Source organism: Spermophilus citellus (assembly GCF_964194105.1).
Source record: "Spermophilus citellus genome assembly, chromosome: 4".
NCBI lineage: Eukaryota > Metazoa > Chordata > Mammalia > Rodentia > Sciuridae > Spermophilus > Spermophilus citellus.
Genome location: NC_138185.1, coordinates 31,669,508 through 31,689,994, shown reverse-complemented (window position 1 = coordinate 31,689,994; position 20,487 = coordinate 31,669,508). Strand labels below are relative to the sequence as shown.

The window sequence follows — 20,487 nt, the reverse complement described above, 5'->3', positions numbered from 1 at the left end:
TGATTTTTCAGACAAGAAAACTGAGACAAGGATCAAGTTTCCAGACTTACTGGATGAAGGGATGGGCAATTAAAACATAAAAAACTCTATCTGCTCATTAATTTCTCTAATTCATGGAAACTTCATATGGTTATCATTTGTCATCATAAGAACCCGTGGCAGGGTTACATGTTGGCAGTAGTGGGCCAGGCAGTGGAGTGAGAGGGCCTCCATTGATGATTCAGTTAATTAAAGTTTAGGATTTACTGGCTTGGATCATAAAAATGTTTAACAATTCTCTTCTTTGTTATGAGATTGAAGCTTAGCCTGAAACTTGATTTACTTGGTTTTACATTTTGTCATAAAGTTAGAGGATCAGAATTTATGTATGTATGTATGTATGTATGTATGTATGTATGTATGTATGTCTACAATTATTTTTGTGGTGCACATGATTGAATCCAGGGCCTTGCACATACCAAGCACATACTCTGTTACTGAGCTCCGCCCCCAACCCTAAAGAATCAGAATTTGACCTCTTTGTATCTAGAAAAGGCATTGGGAATTATCTGGTTCAACTCTTCTGAACTAGAACCTTATAGCTAGAGCTGAGACAAAGAATTACAATCCCCAGACCCTGCCTTATGCTGAGGAATAGTTCTTGGGCACTTCTATATTTCATGTCCTAAGAGGAGACAATGAGGGAGGCTGTCAAACAAGGAGAAAAGAGACAATTTCCTCTAGGAGTCTTTTGGAGTTCAGAACATCATCGAAACACTTAAAACAATAATTTAAAAATATTTTCCCTCAAATGGTTTTTAAACTTTCATTTCACATAGGAGGTTTCTGCAGATTCATTTAATATCCTGGCCTAGATGAGTAAGGAGCCCTTGTGAGCAGAAAGGAAAAGCCAGTGATTTGGATCTTGGTTGCTATGGCAACACTGCTATTCTGATTATGACTGTTTACTGTAGCAGAATTAAGTTAAATGTGAGGAGCCAACTAAGATGAAGCTTGAAAATTTAACCTTAACTGTAAGAAAAATATAAGCTCTTTAAAAATGATGCTTCAAGTACATTGATGGATACATAAAATTTAGCAAGAATATCATTCCTGTTTTCTGAGGAAGCAGAAAGGTGATCCTTCATTGAAGAGGAATGGGGGCCTCCCACAATCTGCCCAAATCAACAAGTCAATATTTGGCAATTTTAAAACCTAAAGAAAAACTGAACAAATTCCAAATCAACACAGACAATCCCAGTGTTGACATCTACTATATCTGAGAATATATATATTCTCTTGGGTTTCCAAGAGAATATATATCTGAGATAGACAGGGAAGTCTGACATTTCTACCTGTAGCGGGGGTTTTTGTGAGATTTTTTTTAGCAGGGTTTTGCAGATTTTTGCAATGGATCTCCATGTCGATCTAAGAAATCACAGACTAAATTGTAAACAAACATACCAAGGGCTGGGGATGTAGCTCAGGGGTAGAGTGACTTCCAGCACTGCAAACAAAAAGAAAAATAAACAAAACCTCCACCTACCAGAATGTACTTATATGGCTCAGGGCTCCCCTCCAAAATCACCACGCTAGGGGCCAGTTCTTATTTGTAAAATGCTAACACTGCTCACAGCCTGTTAGGAAATGTCTTCCCTCCTTCTGGAAGTTTCCTCTGAATGTTTGAAAATAATGATTTTGGATTCAGAAGATTGAGCTATGTGACCTGGGCAAGTAACTTTTTTTTTTTTTTAAGAGAGAGAAATTTTTTTAAATATTTATTTTTAGTTTTAGTTTTTGGTGGACACAACATCTTTGTATGTGGTGCTGAGGATCAAACCCGGGCCGTACGCATGCCAGGCGAGCACGCTACCGCTTGAGCCACATCCCCAGCCCCCTTGGCAAGTAACTTAACATCACTTAATCTCATGTCCTCCTCTATATAATTTCTATACTAATAGCTCTTATCTCATAGGACTATTGAAAAAATTACAATGATTTATTAACATAAAGCTTAGCCCATAGTAAATACTCAATAAATAAAAAATATTTTTGTAATCATTACCATAGTAACAAGAGCAGTACCCATAGCAGAGTTGTTATATCTAGGTATCAAAGCGCTTGTCATTTAACATCTGGGATTTAAGAAAATAAATTGTAAACGCTTTTGTATTTCTACTACACAGTGATAGATGCATATCATAAGGAAGGTCCAGATGGACAAACAGTGGCGTATGACTGGAAGGAACATCATCTTTATCAATAGCTACAACCCCACCCTGCTAACACAAATGAAGAGATGAATCACCGTGAACACCACCCATCTCACAACAGTGGGACTGTAACTACAGAGAGGTCCCAAGTGCACCCACTACAAAGCAAACATGATCCCAGCGTGGGTAGAAACAGCAGGTGCCTCAGTGTGTGGGAGTGTCAAATATTGAAGCCCAGGCTGGTGGGGCCCTCCAGCTGTCCCCAAAGACATCCTCCCAAGGGGGACTAGCACCAGAGTGTGGGTGGGACTAAAATGATTCAACCTCCAGAGCCTGATGGTGGTAGCAGTTTTTGTAAGTTGAGGGCAACTATAAATCAGGTAAAGAGCTTCAGGGAAAAGTCTGAGTTAATAAATACACCAAAGAAGGAGAATAGGCTATATTAAAAAACAAAACAAAAAAGATTGTGAAATTAGGCAGGAAAGATCTAGGGTTCACAGAATGATTGCAGACTGAGTCAGAAATGCAGTGAAGTTAAACATAAAAAGGCAAGATGAGACTGGGAAATACAGAATAGTTATAGAGTCAATTCTAAACCCCTACCCCCATTTATACTTAAATCTGAGGTGAGTAAGTTTTGAGCCTTGTCTTCTGAAGCATATAACTGCAGATAACATGAAAAACTTAGAGAAATTGGGATGGGGGGGAGCCCCAAACAAATTTAAAACTTCTATAAAACAAACTATGCTGAAACTCATTATAGAGAGAAGAGAAGTACAAACCGAGGTTGACTAAACAACTGAAAGTATCAGCCAGGATGAGTTTGGGATGTACTTGTGTTGAAACATTTCTTTCTTTTTTTTTTTTTTTTTAAGAGAGAGAGAGAGAGAATTTTTTTTAATATTTATTTTTTAGTTTTCGGTGGACACAACATCTTTTTTTTTTTTAAAGAGAGAGTGAGAGAGGGAGAGAGAGAGAATTTTAATATTTATTTTTTAGTTATCGGCGGACACAATATATCTTTGTTTGTATGTGGTGCTGAGGATCGAACCTGGGCCGCACGCATGCCAGGCAGATGCGCTACCGCTTGAGCCACATCCCCAGCCCTCTTTATTTTATTTTTATGTGGTGCTGAGGATCGAACCCAGCGCCCCGCACATGCCAGGCGAGCTCATTACCGCTTGAGCCACATCCCCAGCCCCCTGTGTTGAAACATTTCTAATGAGGATTTAAAATGAATTTCTACATTTGAAAGGATACTCTAGCAAGATTTTAGAGATGTTATAAATTTTTTACAAATATGGTGGATGTTATAAAAATCTCTATATTATTGAACATCTAAAAGTATTAGATAAAATATGTTTAAAAGTCTTTCAAGCCAGATGCAGTGGCTCATGCCTATAATCCTGGTGGCTCAGAAGGCTAAGACAGGAGGATCACAAGTTCAAGTTCAGCCTCAGCAACTTAGCAAGACCCTATGAAACTTGGTGAAACCCTGTCTCAAAATTAATATTAAAAAGGGGCTGGGGATGTGACTCGGTAGTTCCTGGATTCAATTCCTGGTACAAAAAAAAAAAGAAAAGAAAGAAATGTCCTTCAAGATACATGACTGAACAGGCAATAAAGTAAAGACAGTCCTAGAGACCATTAAGAAGCAAAATGAAAGTGGGACTTCCAAGAGGTTACTCAGACCTAACATGTCAACTTCAACAGATTCACAGGATTCAGAACGTGAAAGTATAGAGGCATGGCAAGATAGGGTGCTTAAAAGAGATTGATACATAAAGTCAAGAGCCCTGAAGTTATACCTTCAAAGAAAAGGTGAACTAGAAAAAACAGATCTTGCAAAAGGTCACAGTAAGAAAATTTGTCTTAACCTTGATCTAGGTGGAGAGAGAGAAAAAAAGAAACACCTCCCCTGAGATTTAACCACAAGCCAGAACTCACGTTTGTGGACTGAATTGTGGTCTAAAAACCTCCAAGCCAGCTATTTATTTTAACATGATTTCAGATTGATGTGCCCTCATATGTCTCCTGAGAGCAAATTTTAATCTTAGAAGAATGTGCTCCCAACCTACAGCTCAAAAACCCTACAAATAAAGTTCCACTGATCATGAGCCCACAATAAAACCAATACTCACAAAATCTACACTGTTAAAAAAAACCTTATTGAGAGGGAGTAAGCAAAAAGAGCCAATAACAGGATGAGACCCATAGAAACTTTAGATATTAAAGAAATTAAATAGAGAATTGAAAGTCTGAGTAAGGAATAAGAAACTACAAAAAAATGAAGAAGTATATGAGAAAAAGAAACAAAAAGAACAATTAAAAATGCAACTTATAGAAAAAGTGAAAAATTACAGTACTAGATATGTATACAAATGGGTAAAACAGAAGCCTCGACATAGTTGGAAGAAGAAATTAAAAATAGAAATCAGAATTAAAGATATTACTTAGAATTTAGCATAGACACAAGGTGATGGAGGAAAAAATAAGTAATATGTTAGTCAAAATGATATAGTCTAATATGTATCTAATTGAAATTTCAGAAAGAGAATATGGGGGCAGTGCACAATGAGTTAATGAATGGGAATTTTCCAGAACAATGAAAAGCATAAATTCTCAGATTTAGCAATCGAAATGTTTTACAAGCAGGATAAAAGAAAATCTATAACTAGGCACTTGATAAAACAAAATATTATTAAAGGCAAAGGTAAAATTCTACAACAATGAAAGGAGGAATTACCCAAAAATGAATGACAATTAAGTTGGATGAGACATCTCCATAGCAGCATTGCAAGCAGACAGCAATGGAATAATGCCTTCAAAGTTCCATGGAAATAATTACTAACCTAAGGCCAAGCAGGAAATGGTGAGGAAATTAAGACATCAGATACAGAAGTGGCCGCCAAAAAACCATAAATGTCAGAGTAAGATTGCCCTTGGCTCACTAAGAGATTAACATGTTCAAAATTCGTATCACTTATATCAATTTATGGAGATTTTGCCTGAAGGCAAAGGAAAGAGCCATGTGGAATTGTGAAGGACTATTAATTAAGTGGGTACAAGTCTGCTTAATTTCCAAGGTGCTCCTGCTATCCTTGAAACAGTATTCCAACCTAGACTTTGATTCCAAATCATATGGGATCATCTTAAAGTATAATTCATGTCCATTCTACATTTTGCTCTAAAAGTTTCATTCCAAAAGTCAATTATGTAAAATAACTCAGTTGTTAAAAGTTGATTTTATAAAAAATGTTCTTGATGTTTTGCAGATGATATTTTCTCTCTCTGTAATCAACTGTTTTCATTTGCTTTTGAAGTAACTACTAACTTTATCTTTCTGACTCAGCTGATACCTACTGCTCTGCACTTCAATACTCATTGCATAGCCTTTGGCCCTCAGACCAAGATATCTGTTCCAAACACTATTCTGGAAAAAGGGGGAAATAATTATACTTACCCTCTCATGATATTCACTCTCTTTGAAGAGATCATGCAAAAGAAGTTATACAGCTTAATTTGAAGAAGCTTCATTTTAGCCAATAAACTAATCATTAGAAAATAAATAGGGACAGGGCTGGGGATACAGATCAGTTGGTAGACTGCTTGCCTTGCATGCACAGGTCCCTAGGTTCAATCCCATCACCACAGGGGGTGGGGGGAAGACAAGAAAATAATCAGAGACAAAGCATCATGAAGTTATTGCTGGTAACATTTACTATCTTACTGACATTTTAGAATGTTCTGTTACCTAATAACATCCTTAAATTGATTTCATTTCACATATAAATGCATAAATCTAAAAAGGAATAAAATCTTGAAGGGAACTATGAAGAAGAAAAAAATTTAAAAATGGCCTAGTTATACTGGTCATTCTGAATGACTAAATTTTTTTTAACCTCTAAGTGGCAAAACTTCAAGTGCATTACTTTAGCTCCTAAAAGGAACCCTCAGAAGCCATCTTTCATGCACATTCTGTTTTTCTGCATCTTGATCTGAGTAGTGGTCACATGGGTAGATACAAATGTAAAAATTCAAAGTATAACACTCATTTGTGTACTTTATATACATTATACCTCAATTAAAAAATATAACTACAAACACATATATTACATGTCTTCAGTAAGTCTTGGAGATAGCACAGAAATGAAATTTTCAAAAAGATTTCCAGATGGTTCCAATGTTCAGTTAGTAACTGAACTGGGGTAACCAGGATAATGTTCTAAGCACTTTAAATGTCTTGCCTTATTAAATTTTGGTGTAGTTTGGATTAGTGTTCTTCAAATGTCTTGAAAGTATTGGTTCTCAGGGTGGTGTTACTGGGGGTAGTGATACCTTGGGAGGTGGGGCCTAGTGGAAGGTCCTTAGGTTATGGGGGACATGAGCTTGAAAGAAACTGTGGACCCTGGTCTCCAGTGTTTCTCAGCTTCCTGGCTCAAGATGTAAATGGTTTGGTCCTCCACTACCCCCATCATGACATGTTGCTGTGGTCAGAGGCCCAAAGCAATGTGGCCACCCAATATTATACTGGAACCTCCAGAACTATAAGCTAAAACAAATATTTTCTTTTTTTTTTTTTTAAAGAGAGAGTGAGAGAGGAGAGAGGAGAGAGAGAGAGTTTTTAATATTTATTTTTTAGTTCTCGGCGGACACAACATCTTTGTTGGTATGTGGTGCTGAGGTTCGAACCCGGGCCGCACGCATGCCAGGCAAGTGCGCTACCGCTTGAGCCACATCCCCAGCCCCAAATATTTTCTTTTTGAAAGTTAATTGTCTCAGGTATTCATTACAGTAACACCAAGCTGATTAATAAAAATCTCAAAAGCCCTATGAGGTAAGTTAACCGTTCTGGGCTTTTGGTTACGAACAACTTAAATCACTATTAGCTACTGTAAGCGGAAAGATATATTAAGAAATGTAATGGGCCTGGGGTTGTGGCTCAGCGGAAGGGTGCTCTCGAGGCATGAGGGGCTGGGGTCAATCCTCAGCACCACATAAAAATAAATAAATAAAATAAAGATATATAAAAAAATAAATGTAATACGATTGATTTTACTGTTGGGAGAGTTGCAGAAATAGCCTATAGGATAAGCTTGTAGAAAACATTGCTCAAAAAAAAAAAAATAAATAAAATAAATTAAAAAAAAAAAAAAAAGAAAACATTGCTCAAAACATTCAGCAGAACTGGATAGCCAAAGGGAATGCTGCCCCCATCACTATCAGGGACTTAAAGGATTAGGAAGCTGCTGCTACAGATGCTGTTCCAAACTATGACAGTTGCTGTTACAACCAAAGCTTCCCAGTCAGAGAAATATCAGTAGAATAGACAGAGGGGATCGAGTGGGAGGGAGGAGAGACAGGATAAGGGAAGAACAGAAGAATTAATCTGACCTAACTTGCCACAGTCTGGCTGGGCACAAAATCACTGAGCCACCACAAAAGCCTTGTAGATTCCAACAGCAACTCTTTATTCCCGAACTCTCACCGACACTCTACATGCATGTTCTGGGAAAATACACTCCCTCCACTGGGCTCTGCATACCAAATACTCTCAGAACCCCGAGAGAACTCCATGGTTACTCAAGGAGCAGGCGCCTGAGGCAGCAGGATACGCCCTATTCCCAGCAGGATCCACCCTAAACCTGGAGCCACCCTAATCCAGCAGGATCCACCCTAAACCCAGAGCTGCCCTAATCCCTGAGCAAGGTCACCTTTCAAACCAACACTCTCAAACATTCATGCAATGTCACTGCAAATGACCTGGGTCCAAGGCAAGCCCATTTCCACAATGGAGAGTCCTCCCTCTAAGCAACATTGGGTAGGCTGACAAGGAAATTGCCATGCGTCATTCCTATTTGGCTATGGCTCTCAGCACTAACTTTCCTATGTACATATATGAATATACCACACTGTATATCCACAAGACACTAAGTAAAAACAAAACAAAACTGTAAGAGCCAAAATATCAATAGAGGGGACAGGAGCAGGAGGAGAAAAGTGGGGGGGGGGAAGTATTTGGGACTTAATTAGAGCAAATTAATTATGTCAAAATGAACCCTAATGTTGTGTATAACTAAAAGGAATTGATAAAAAATAGAAGGGGGTAGAAAAACTTCCCCATCAGGAAGTTGTCTGCTGAATCAGGGAACTGTCAATACAGCAGCTAGTTCTAGAACCATGTTGTTTTTTCTGCTACCAGCTAAAAATGAAGGCTCCATGCCACATATCTCTATTCCCACATAATCTAGGTCTGAATTCAAAGGTTTATGGGAATACATTTGATTACCAAATTTTTAAAAAATATTTTTTAGTTGTAGATGGACAATACCTTTATTTATCATTATGTGGTTCTGAGGATTGAACCCAGGGTCTCAGAAATGCTAGGCGAGCGCTCTTCCACTGAGCCAAAACCTCAGCCCCTGATTAGCAGATCTTGACTTATAACCAGAACACTAGTTACTGGAGATTCTGGAAATGGGAAGTTCACATCCTCTGTAAAACAAGAAATCATGCTAGAAGGGAACTGGAATAGGCATTGAGTGGGCTGAGAGATTCACATATGACTAAACCAAAGCACAGAGATTAAGAAACTGTTCAAAGTGGCAGAGCCAGTATGCAAACCCAAAAAGTATGTCCCCAGAGATTAAGCATATAAAAGAACAATAATACAGCACACAGATAAACTCATAGGTAGGAAGTTTCCATTCCTGTCATATAAATTTCCTCATTAGAATGGTACTGAATAAAATTTGTCTGCCCCACTTAAAAAAAAAAAAGTGTGTGTGTGTGTGTGTGTGTGTGTGTGTGTGTGTGTTTTACTGCAAATAAAACACAAGGCTTTGTGCATGCTATTCAAGCATTTTACTACTAAGCTACATCTCCAGCCCTTTTTATTTTTTATTTTAAGATAGGGTCTTGATAAGTTCCCCAGACTGGAAATACTTGTGATCCACCTGACTCAGCTTCCTGAGTCACTGGGATTACAGGTGTGTGCCACCATGCCCAGCTTATAAATAGCAACTTGTAATTTACTGTATTCATTAATTCTAATAGTACTTCTAGGAATTGAATCTCACAGTTTCTTATCTTCTAAATTCAAAAGACGTTAATTTATGTGGCTTTTTTACCTGTGGTATAGAAAGTGATTTCAAGTATTGTGGGAAGAGGGAGGGGAATCCAAAAATCATCCTTCCACCACACAGTTACTGAAGACATCCATACCTAGACTTTGATATCCATTTCCAATTCTAGATCCTCACATCAGTTTCATGTTACAAATAAAAAATATCCATTAGTTATTTTAAAACTTTCTGAGAGAGCATATTACTGATTCTTCCTTCAGCAGTAACTCTTGGGTGTAACAGAATGATCATTATTTAGCCTTTGCTTGGAAAGCTGACCATTATATAGATTTTTATGAACTGAAAACCTTAAGACTAACACTTGCAACGTATTCTCTGTTATCTGAAGCTGTATTTACGTACATTTGGTCTTGCCTGTCTAATAATCCATCCATCTACCAATCTCCATTCATCCATCCATCTATTCATCCATTTATCCATCTATTCATTCCTCCTTCTATGACTCAGATATCCAAATAAAAACATTAAACCATACCCCAAATAAACATATCAGTAAGTGTATCCTATGGCTCTGAGGAGAGAGAAGAGTAAGTTCCAAACCACAGGATGGAAATGTTGAATGTTCCTCACAAAAGAGAATTTGTCAGCTATTTTTAAAAGATAATTTTGAACAGAGATCCTTCTGGAGGGTCGATGAAAGATAAAATGGTTCCTTTGACATGGCAAGTTATAAATTGTAAATATGCCAGTTTGGGAAGGTAAATATTTGCTAAAGAGTAAGTACATGGCAAAGGTACGTCATTATATCAAAAGTAATTAAAAAGCTCCATTTAATATCACACACATCTATTCCATTTTTAATAAGCTTATAGCCTCCACTGACCATAGCCCAATCTGTCTCCATGGTGGAGAAGGAAATGATAAATATCCTTAGCATGACTTCCAACAAGGTGAGTCTGAGTTAATTATTCTGTATGCAAGTGAAAATGGATTTGGTTAAATAAATTAGTCTGCCAGGCAAGTTCATCAGCCACATGCTGCACAGAATTTCCTATTAATCAAACGTACATCAAACTGTATCAACGATGTGCTCACAAGAAGAGCTGCTTAAAACTTATATATTGGGACTGGGGTTGTGGCTCAGTGGTAGAGTGCTCACCTAGCATGTGCAAGGTCCTGGGTTCAACCCTCAGCATCACATAAAAATAAATAAACAAAATAAATGTATTAAAAAACACAAACTTATATGTTGATTAATAACTAACTTTTAGTTCTATCAATGTAATATATGCTCATAGATTTGAAAAATCACGAGGCTAAAGGTGAAAAACAATAGTTTCTTTCTCCCTTCTATTATCTTCTCCCCCATTCCTCATAGTCTACTATAGAAACTTGCCATTCTAGTTTTTACAATCATTATGTATTTAATTAATATGTTTACCTACAATAATGCATCACTTTTAGATAGTATATATTGGTATCCTATTATGGTAGGTAAGAATTTAGGCCTCAAGCTGGATGTGGTGGTGCACACCTGTAATCTCAGCAATTCAAGAGGCTGAGGCAGGAGAATCGATAGTTCAAAGCCAGCCTCATCAACTTAGCAAGGCCTAAGCAATTTAGCAAGACCCTGTCTCAAAATAAAAACTAAAAAGGGCTGGAGACATGGCTCAGTGGTTAAGCACCCCTGGGTTCAATCCCCCGTACTAAAAAAAAAAAAAAAAAAAGAATTTAGGCCTCAGATATACATATATGTGTAGATAAAAGGCTTCCTTCCCCATTTTCTAAATATGGTGAGGTCAATTTTTTTATTAAAACAATATGTAGTGTTTATATTATTGTAAACATATAAATATTGGTCACTGCTAAATAGCCTAAGAATATCTTTTATTATATAATAATATTATATTAGTATATTGCTGCTTCTAAGTTAAGTAGTTTTTCTCTTCTGCATTTGCATTGCCTGTTCCACAGTTGTTGACCTGGGACTACATGCTATTCCTCTGCTAAATTTCTTGTATCATTTCTATGATGATTTCCTCTGCCTTGTCTTTTGTTTTTTGTTTATTATTCCTCCTTCATTATTGTTCCTGTTTCTTTCATGTTTTTTATTTCTTATTAGTCTTGTTCTTTGTATTTTGTAATACAGGATCTCTTCAAGTAGCTGGTGATCTTTGGCTGTGGGTTCATAGTTAAGGGTGAAGCATTAAAATTTAACTGGAAGCTCTTGCTGTGGGTAGGGCTACGGATTGAGGGGCTTTGTACAGTATGTCTGGATTGTTTTGCCAGAAATGGATCTTCCTACTGCTTGACTAACCAGAGAAAGATGGGTAAGGATACTGTTTCGGACAGAGAGGTTCAAAAAGTCCCCTTTGTGGTGACAGCATTTAACCAGAGAACTAACTGAACAAGGGTTGGAGCAATGCAATGATCTGGGACAGGTTCTAAACAGAGAAAATGATAAAGGCCCTGAGATGGGAACAGGTTGGCAAGGATGAGAACCAGCCAGGAGGCCACAGCCATGTGAGCAAAGGAGATCAGGAGGAAGGATGTGCATTTCTGATATCTGCAAACAATTCTTAAATAGATTTTGTCAGGGACATTAAAAAGCCAAACATTAAAATATTTCATGACATTTTATAAAAATAAATCCAAATTCTTTTAACAATGTTTGACATCAGACATAGAAACTCATCAATATTTTTCCTTTGGTGAGTCAGGCAAGCTAACAGTTATGTAATATTTTTTATCCCATTCAACCTATTAAGATTCTGAAAAATAAAAAAATTCATGCCTCATAAACACTTACATTAGAGACTCTCTGAATAAGATACAAATCTCTACACAGAGGTCTCAGCTAAACCAAAGGAAGTAGTTCATATTGTTGAAAAACACCAAAAGCTTAAAAAAAAAAAAAAGCAGTTGTCAAGGCAACAAGAAAAATAATTACAAAAAGTTTTCAACTCATTAACTATCGTGTTCAAAGCTGAAGTTTTATTTACCCTTAATAAGCCATTTTAGAAGATGGGATGTGAATGAAGAATCCACAACACAGGGGAAACTCACTAGTAAAAAGTCACTTAGGAAAATAAAAAGTGAGTCCCAAAGTTTGTAGGCTAAGTCACGAGAATTTTTATTTTTTTAATTTTAAAAATGAGGGCTGGGGATGTGGCTCAAGCGGTAGCGCGCTCGCCTGGTATGCGTGCGGCCCGGGTTCGATCCTCAGCACCACATACCAACAAAGATGTTGTGTCCGCCAAGAACTAAAAAATAAATATTAAAAATTCTCTTCTCTCTCTCTCTCTCTCTCCTCTCTCACTCTCTCTTTAAAAAAAAAAATTAAAAATGATTCTGTAACTTTCTGCATGGCACAATTTTGCAGAGAACTGCCATTTATTAGTGTGACACCAAATGGTTACTGAGAGACCAGAAGGTCAAATAACTTGCAGGAGGGTTTCCAGATCTTTCTCCTTGAATGTCTGTAATTTCAGAGTAACTCAAAGTTGACTTTAAACGCCATCTGGCCACTCTGCCAAAAATCCTAGTACTCGCATGCCATCAAAAAGGTTCCTAAAGGGCTGGGGTAGTAGCTTAGTGGTAGAGCGCTTGCCTTGCATGCCTGAGGCACTGGGTTCGATCCTTAGCACCACATAAAAATAAAGATTGTGTCCATCTACAACTAAAAAATAAATAAATAAAAAAAATAAGAGCTATAAAAGGGTTCCTGACTCTCCTATTCCCTGGTTTCTCCACTTGGAAGCCTCCACAGTTCCTGGGGACTCTGTTGTCCTCCTCCTATGGAAAACCTTCCCCAATTTCCCAGGTGGAGCTGGCCAGCCCTCACCCACACTCCACAGCATTCAGTATATGATATCAACAACTATTATGTCTACTGAATGTTCACATGTGTCTCTTACCTGTCATTTCTTAGAGTCAGGAGCCCTATCCTATCTGTAATGCCCTGGCACAGTGCTAAGGTAAATGTATTTGAGGGAATAAGAAATGATGAATTATAACTTACTGCCCTAGTTTTCATTGCTAAAGGAAAATCCCAAATCACCAACTAGCAGGAAGACTCTGGAAAGTTGGTAATGCAGCGGGAGGCAAATGCCGTCTGGTTCTAGCTCAGCCCTAGCTGGAGGTTTGACTGTTGAACCTCTTATTTTCCAAAATGTGTCTGTAGAATACCACCTGTGTCCTCTGAGATGCTAGCAAGTGTTCCAAGAAATAAATAAATAAGGACACGATTTTCTAATAAGTTTGAGAATAGCAGGGTGCTCATGATCTGAATGTTTGTGTCTTTTCCAATTTCCTGTTTTGAAATCATAATCCCCAAGCTGATGATCTTAGGAGATGGGCCCTTTGGGAGGTGATTAGGCCATGTAGGAGGGGCCCTTATGAATGAGGTTAGTGCCTTTATAAAAGAGACCTCAGAGAGCCCTGGTGCCCCTTCCTCTATGTGAAGATATACCTAGAAGGCACCATCTGTAAATCATGAATCAGATCCTTACCAGACACCAAAGCTGCTAGCATCTGGATTTTGGATTTCACAGCCTCCAGAACTGTAAGCAATACATTTCTATTGTTTATAGGCCACTTAGTCTATGATATTTTATTGTAGTAGCCCAAAGAGACTAAGACAGCAAACAGATATTTTTACAGCAGTCCTCTGTACAACAACATCTTGCCCCTAGGACTAGAGGAGGATGGGATGAAGTGAAGCAGAAGTGCTAACCAACAGTTAGATAAATGCAAACTGTGTTTTTCATTATTATTACTTTCCACCTCACCCCCACCAAACTCTGTAGATTAAGTACTTTTCACAATAACAATTAAGTACTTTTAATATTAATATTTTGATGTATTCAAAGAACTAGTCAAATTAGAATGCAACCCAGCAGGGTGAGTTTGTAATATTTTTTGCTTGTATTATATAAATGACCCCTTTCCTAGTTTTTCCTCTGCATGAAAGTTCCACATTGCTACTTTCTCAAAAACAAATGGACAAAAACTTTGAAAAGTTATATTGGAAGAGAAGGACTCAGAATAGTGAACCAAACCTTCCTCCTGCAGGCAGCTGCTCCCCAGGCTTTCCAGGCCTCCAGGAGAAGGTGTGGATGTGAATGACAGCTCCCAACTTGCTTTCCCAAAAAATTGAGCACTGCCTTCCTGACAGCCAGAACATAAATATCACCATTACAAACTCACCCTCATGCAGATATCTGGACCCTGATGGTCACTAAGGGAATAAAATATAAACAATCACCTTAAGTTTTGGCTCCTTAGCACCAAAGGACAGCAGGAATATTGCAGATGAATGGGAGGTTCCAGGCCACTTAAGGTAACTTAGCATAGGCCAGGGTTAGATAAAACAGAAATGACAAAGATACAAATCCAAACTATAGCCTGCTTTTCTTTTCTGAACAATTCTCTCTTTTAACTTCTCCCTTTGTTTCTATATCACAGTCATAGACACACACCCACCACCACCACCACCACCACCGCACAGCAGGGTACTCACTTAGATGGACTGTGCTCAGGACAGGCAATAATTTATAGTAACCCAGTTAAGCAGAGGTCTAGAGATAATGCAAATGTCACATTGTCCTAAACCAGAGCAGAGCAGAACAAACAAAACAATGTACCCATTAAGGTATTTTAAAGGTCAGGAGAAACATAGTCTATCAGTGTTACAAGGATGAATAATCTAATTTAAATGAGGATCATTTAAATACTTCAGAAGACAAAGGAGAAACTAGGGACAAAGCTCAGAGGAGTCTGGAAGGAAAAATCTGAAGAAAGTCAAGAAGGAGAGACGCCTAGGAGTCTATTTTAGGACTGTCTTAGGACTCTATTTTTAGGAGGCAAGAGCAAGAGTACAAACACTGTAGGTTGTGTGCACCCAGGAGCCTGACAGCTCCAGGTCAGAACAAGGGGGCCATGTCAGCCACAGAGCACTGGCTGGCCTCCATGTGGTTCCAGAAACACGAAGAACAGTGCAGCATTGCACAACTGCCCAGAATTCCAGGTGGGACCTAGAGAAGCACATCTTCAGACTGTAAGGCAGGGAACCAGGAGTCATGAGATTTTAGTCTAAAAGCTACTGGATCCAGGCCTGCTTTCTAGATGAGACTGAGGACAACAGCATTAGTAAGCAGCATGGTTCTATCCTGGAGGAATTCTAAGTCTTTCTCAGAGGTTTGGAGTATATGATATACTATGACCAACATAATTTCAAAAATTTAAGCTGTGGACAGGAGGAGCATGAGTTCTAGGTCATGTGATACTATTTTCCAGCAAGACATGAAAGCCCAGATCCTAATCTGAGTTACACCTTTGTGTGTGGTGGAAAGAAAATGGAGGCGGCAACATATGCAGGTCCCATTTGACCCAAGAACCCTACAACAGTGGAGAAATTTCTCTCTTGAATTTACTTCCACTTGTCTTAAGAAATGAAAATAAGGGCAGCGGTGGGACAGGAGAGAGGAGAACAGAGGGCATGAAACCAATGGAATTATACGAAAAACAAAAGAAGGAAAAATATAACAAAACAACATGAGTTTCCCTTTGTACAGAAGGATTATAATGTTTAGTCTTTTTTGTTTTTATAGGTTTTTTTCATATTTCCTAATCTTCTACAATGAACACTTAAACAGAAAAATTTTGAGAGAGAGAAAGAGAGGCCAAAGGGATTAATCAAATTGAGACAGTCCAAGGGAAACAACAAAGCTATTGCCATGTAAAAGCTATTGCTTGTTCCTGCCTCAGGCACTGCCTCCATTCATCTTATTATTTCTTCAAGGGCAACAAACAATCACTTATTATGTATTTATTAAACATCCACCACATTCCTGACCCTGGATAGAGAAATGAAAGATGTGGCTGGTGGTGTCAACAAATTTGCAGTCAAGTACCAAAAGAAATAATGACTACATATTAACACATATATATATGCATATAACATCATAAGCTCTGAATCCTTATAAGCTCTATTAATTTTTACAAGCTGAACATACCTAAGGATACTCAGCAATGAGATCAAGAAACAGAACCCCAGAAACCTTCCTTATGTCTGTTTCTAATTATTACTCTTCTAAGGTACTTCAAAGGATTCTGAACACCTAGATTGTCTTTTAAAATACTTTGCATACATGAAACCACACCATATGTACTCTTTGGTACCTGACTTCTTTCACTCATCCTTATGTTGTGAAATTCATCCCTGCTGTATACAGCAGTAGTGTGTTCCTTTGCAATGACAGATTTCCATTGTGGAAAACCATCACCATTTACTTATCCATTCTACTGATGACTGGCATTTAAGCAGATTCTAGCTATGGCTGCTTTGACCATTTCAGGGTATGTTTTTCCATGAACATACGGATTAGGTACCTACCTGGGAGTAGAACTACTGCATTGCAGTTATATATATATTCAGCTTCTGGAGATACTGCAAACATATGACAACTTCTCAGAGAATTAAGGGTCCAGTTCTAGTTTTTTCTGCATCATAATAATGGCATCAAATACCAGGTCTGTGACAAATCCAATCTACTACCCAAGATTGAGAGCCCCCCAAATCAATCTGTTTTCATTTACCTTAAAAATACTATATTTGCAGATATTGCCTAGGCCTATTTTTTCTCCCTAAAGAACTGACTATGAATTAAAAAGTGCAAAGGAAATTATATTGTAGCTAAAAGCAAATCATATCACAAAAGAACAAGTTGCCTAAAAAAAACACAACTTGTAATTACTATTCACTTCAAAATAAATCAAATTATCCATATAAACTCAACCACTTACTGGTAAATTAATGAAAAATATGACAGTATTGAACATTTAATTGCTTCTATTACAAAACCTCCAAACTTAAGCTTAGTTTATCAGACAGGCAAGGGGAAATTAGTTAGCAACAGATGCATCAGTAAAAACCTGTTAGAACACAGCTCCAGAGTTAATCTTCCCCAAGTTTATTACAACCATCTGCCCATTTCTTTTTTAAGTTTTCACTTTAGACAATCTTACTTAGTACCTCCAAACAAAATGCTTTTTGCTTTTTTCCCCCTTGATCAGTATCTTTTCTAATATCTTCAGTTTATAAGTTTCCAAAAGCTCTGTTATCTCAAAATGCAAGTTTAATTTCCTTTCCAGAATGTTTTTTTTTTTTTTTCAGATTATTAAGCCTCTGGAAAATGGCAGATGAAAAGACCATTGAGCAATGGTAGGGCTTAAATAAATTAAGGCTTCTAGGCTATGTTGCTACTTCCTGTTTCCACAAGGTAATCTTTTTTCAGGTTATTAAACATCACTTGTGACCTTTAGAAAGAACTCCCTGAAGTCATTCATCAATAATAAAATTTGGTTTGACTATCACAATAGAGAATAATATAAAATGATGTCAACTTTCAACAACAAGATGTAATAATGCCTATTATCTATTTTCAAAATTACTAAATTGATTCAAGGTAGTCCAAATTACAATTAAACATATTTTACTTGGCACCAAAAATTAAGAAAATACAAATAAGCATAATTAGGAAAGACAAATGAGAAGTTAAAATAAAGCATTTATGAAAGATTTATTATATACCATACACTGTTCTAAGGCCTGGAGAGTTCAGGATGCATACCACAAACATACAGAAATCACCCTGCCTTCATGGAGCTAACGATGCAAGAAGGGAGAAAAACAGAATAAGTAATTCACAGATAAATTCTAATAAGTCGCATGCAAAGTGCTCCCTGAGGCCATGACATCAACTAAATGTGGGTGAGTAGCAGGTATGTCAGGGAGTGACTAGGTTATGTACAATAGGTGATACTGTTAATGAGAGTAAAATGTGCTGGATCTACTATCCATAACTAACACCATTGCAGCTAGTAAATGATACTCTTCATATCTTTCCATTAGTCATTTGAATGCAAGTAATTTTGTTGAGCACTCATTTTTATATCAAATAATTAGAAGCAACACAAAGGAATGTAGAGATGATTATGGTGTGGTCACAAGGAATAGATGATCTAGTCTACAGGGGAAACAGTCCCACAAGGACCAGCAAGACCACAACATGAAATGTACCACCTTTATAGAGTCAGGAGGCAAGGGGAGGTTCCAATGCTGCATTCTTCTAGCATTCCTCCAGGCCTAGAAAGAGGACAGAGAACTCCTGGGAAAGGGACTAGACATAAAAGGTTAAAAAGAGGTGCAAAGGTCATGGTGTATTTGGTAAGTAGCCTGTAATGGGCAGAATGGCAGAGGAGGAGACAGAGAAGTCTTGGCCTCTTGGCCATCCATGTAGACTGCTGAAGAAGAATTACTTGAGACAATCTTGCTGTCCTATACAAACTCTAGCTAAATGACAATACATCATTTTGTGTAGGTAGCAGAATGCTCAACTAAATTATTGTAGCCAAATAAATTAATTAGTTTTGCTATACCATAATTATGTTCTGAAGAAACCTTACATTATTAAAAAGCATATTAATAAATAGCTATTTCCACTTGAGAAAAGGAGGGTTGTGTTTACAGAGAGTTAAACTAGATAATTTTTCCTGCAGGAACTTCAACAATAAAAAGTAGAATTACTGTGAAAGTCAGTATGGAGGGTCTTCAAAAGATAAGGAATAGGGTCTGGGAATGTGGCTCAAGCGGTAGCGCGCTCACCTGGCATGCGTGCGGCCCGGGTTCGATCCTCAGCACCACATACAACCAAAGATGTTGTGTCCGCCGATAACTAAAAAATAAATATTAAAAAATTCTCTCTCTCTCTCTCTCTCAAAAAAAAAAAAAAGATAAGGAATGGAACTACAACAAAACCCATCTATACTACTCCTTGGTATTTATCCTAAAGAATTTAAGTCAGCAAATTATAGTGATGCATGCATACCTAATGGACAGAACTTCAGAACATTGTGTTAAGCAAAATAAGCCAAACTCAAAGAAATCAAGGGTCTTATGTTTTCCCTCACATATGAAATCTAAAGAGGCAAAAAGAAAGAAAGGTAGAGGGGTGATCTCATAAAAATCAAAGGGAGATCAAAGAGATGGACATGAGAAGGGAAAGGGGAAATACTAAGGGATAATATTGGCCCAATTATATTGTTATAGCATGTGCATGTATGAATATGTAATAACAAATCCCCCCATTATACATGGATAGCACAGAAAACCTGAGCCAAGTTCACACCCACGCATAGCAAAAAAGCCCGTGCTGCCAGCTGACCTCCTGCCAGGCACAGGGTGCGAGGTGAGCCCTGTGCCCCACGGGCAACTGCTTCCTTCCTGCAGGCCCAGGGCTCCCTCAGGTGCTGAAACCACAACCAGAATATTCAAACCCTGCTCCCAGCCCAGTCAGTTACATAACAGCCAGTTTTCAGGATAATAGCCAGTTCTCAGAATGAAAATTTACACTGTAAGGAAAATATTAATTAATTATGTTTGTTTAAGGTCTCTTACAGCAGATAAAATCATGAAAACAACAGTGTTCTGGAAAGTGAGGTCTGCTCGATAGGTATAACAACAGCAAGACACATCCTGTTACTTGTTTTAAATGGCATCTCACCATCTTAACTCAGGCTGTCTCAGCCCAGCCAACATGCCTATTAATACCAGAAATAACTACCACAGCAAGCACTCTCTTCTCCTTAAGGAGGAAAATAGAAAAGGAAAATGCTCCCTAGTCAGACCCATATCTTTCTTATTTGTCCTGCGGGCTGCCAAACATACCCACTCAGCCAAGACTGCAATGAGGAATTTAATAAATGGTTCTTTAAAACATCACCAGGGGACTTCAGCTGTGTGGTGGGCTTTCGATAACAGTGACTGACTCTATGGACTGGCCTTGACCTCAGTCTGCTCTTCCTGAATGTTCTCATGCAGGGTCTCATGCACAGTAGTTCTGTCATTGTGCAAAAGGTCCATTTTTGCAATTGTTCACCCAGCATCAAAAGCACGTTGCCATAATTACGCACACACTTAGTTTTTATGTGCAAGAAAGGGCAGTGGGCAGATGACACTTGTTAATCAGTGATGTTCCACAAATTATATTAACAGCAGCCCCACAAAAGCAGGTGCAAACTGCTAATTTGTTTTAAAGGAGTACATCTTCTCCTTCGGGTATGGTAAAGGGAGGGATTCGATAAAGTAATAAAAGAACATCATCGTTTAGCTAAGCAATCCTGTGGTTCTGAAAGGAAAGCTAAGTAAG

At 37.9% G+C, this 20,487-nt stretch overlaps 1 protein-coding gene across 5 annotated transcripts in view; it reads right to left on the bottom strand.

Annotated features, from left to right (window-relative positions):
* SHLD1 (shieldin complex subunit 1) overlaps nucleotides 1–20,487 on the bottom strand; it is a 121,747-nt gene that overhangs the window by 43,778 nt on the left and 57,482 nt on the right. The window contains exon 3 of one of the 5 annotated variants that reach the window (XM_081288658.1): nucleotides 1,444–1,486. The exons of the other annotated variants lie outside the window; for them this stretch is intronic. Coding sequence (XP_081144784.1) covers nucleotides 1,444–1,486 — 43 coding nt within the window. The remainder of the gene's footprint in view (nucleotides 1–1,443; nucleotides 1,487–20,487) is intronic. 5 annotated transcript variants of the gene reach the window in all.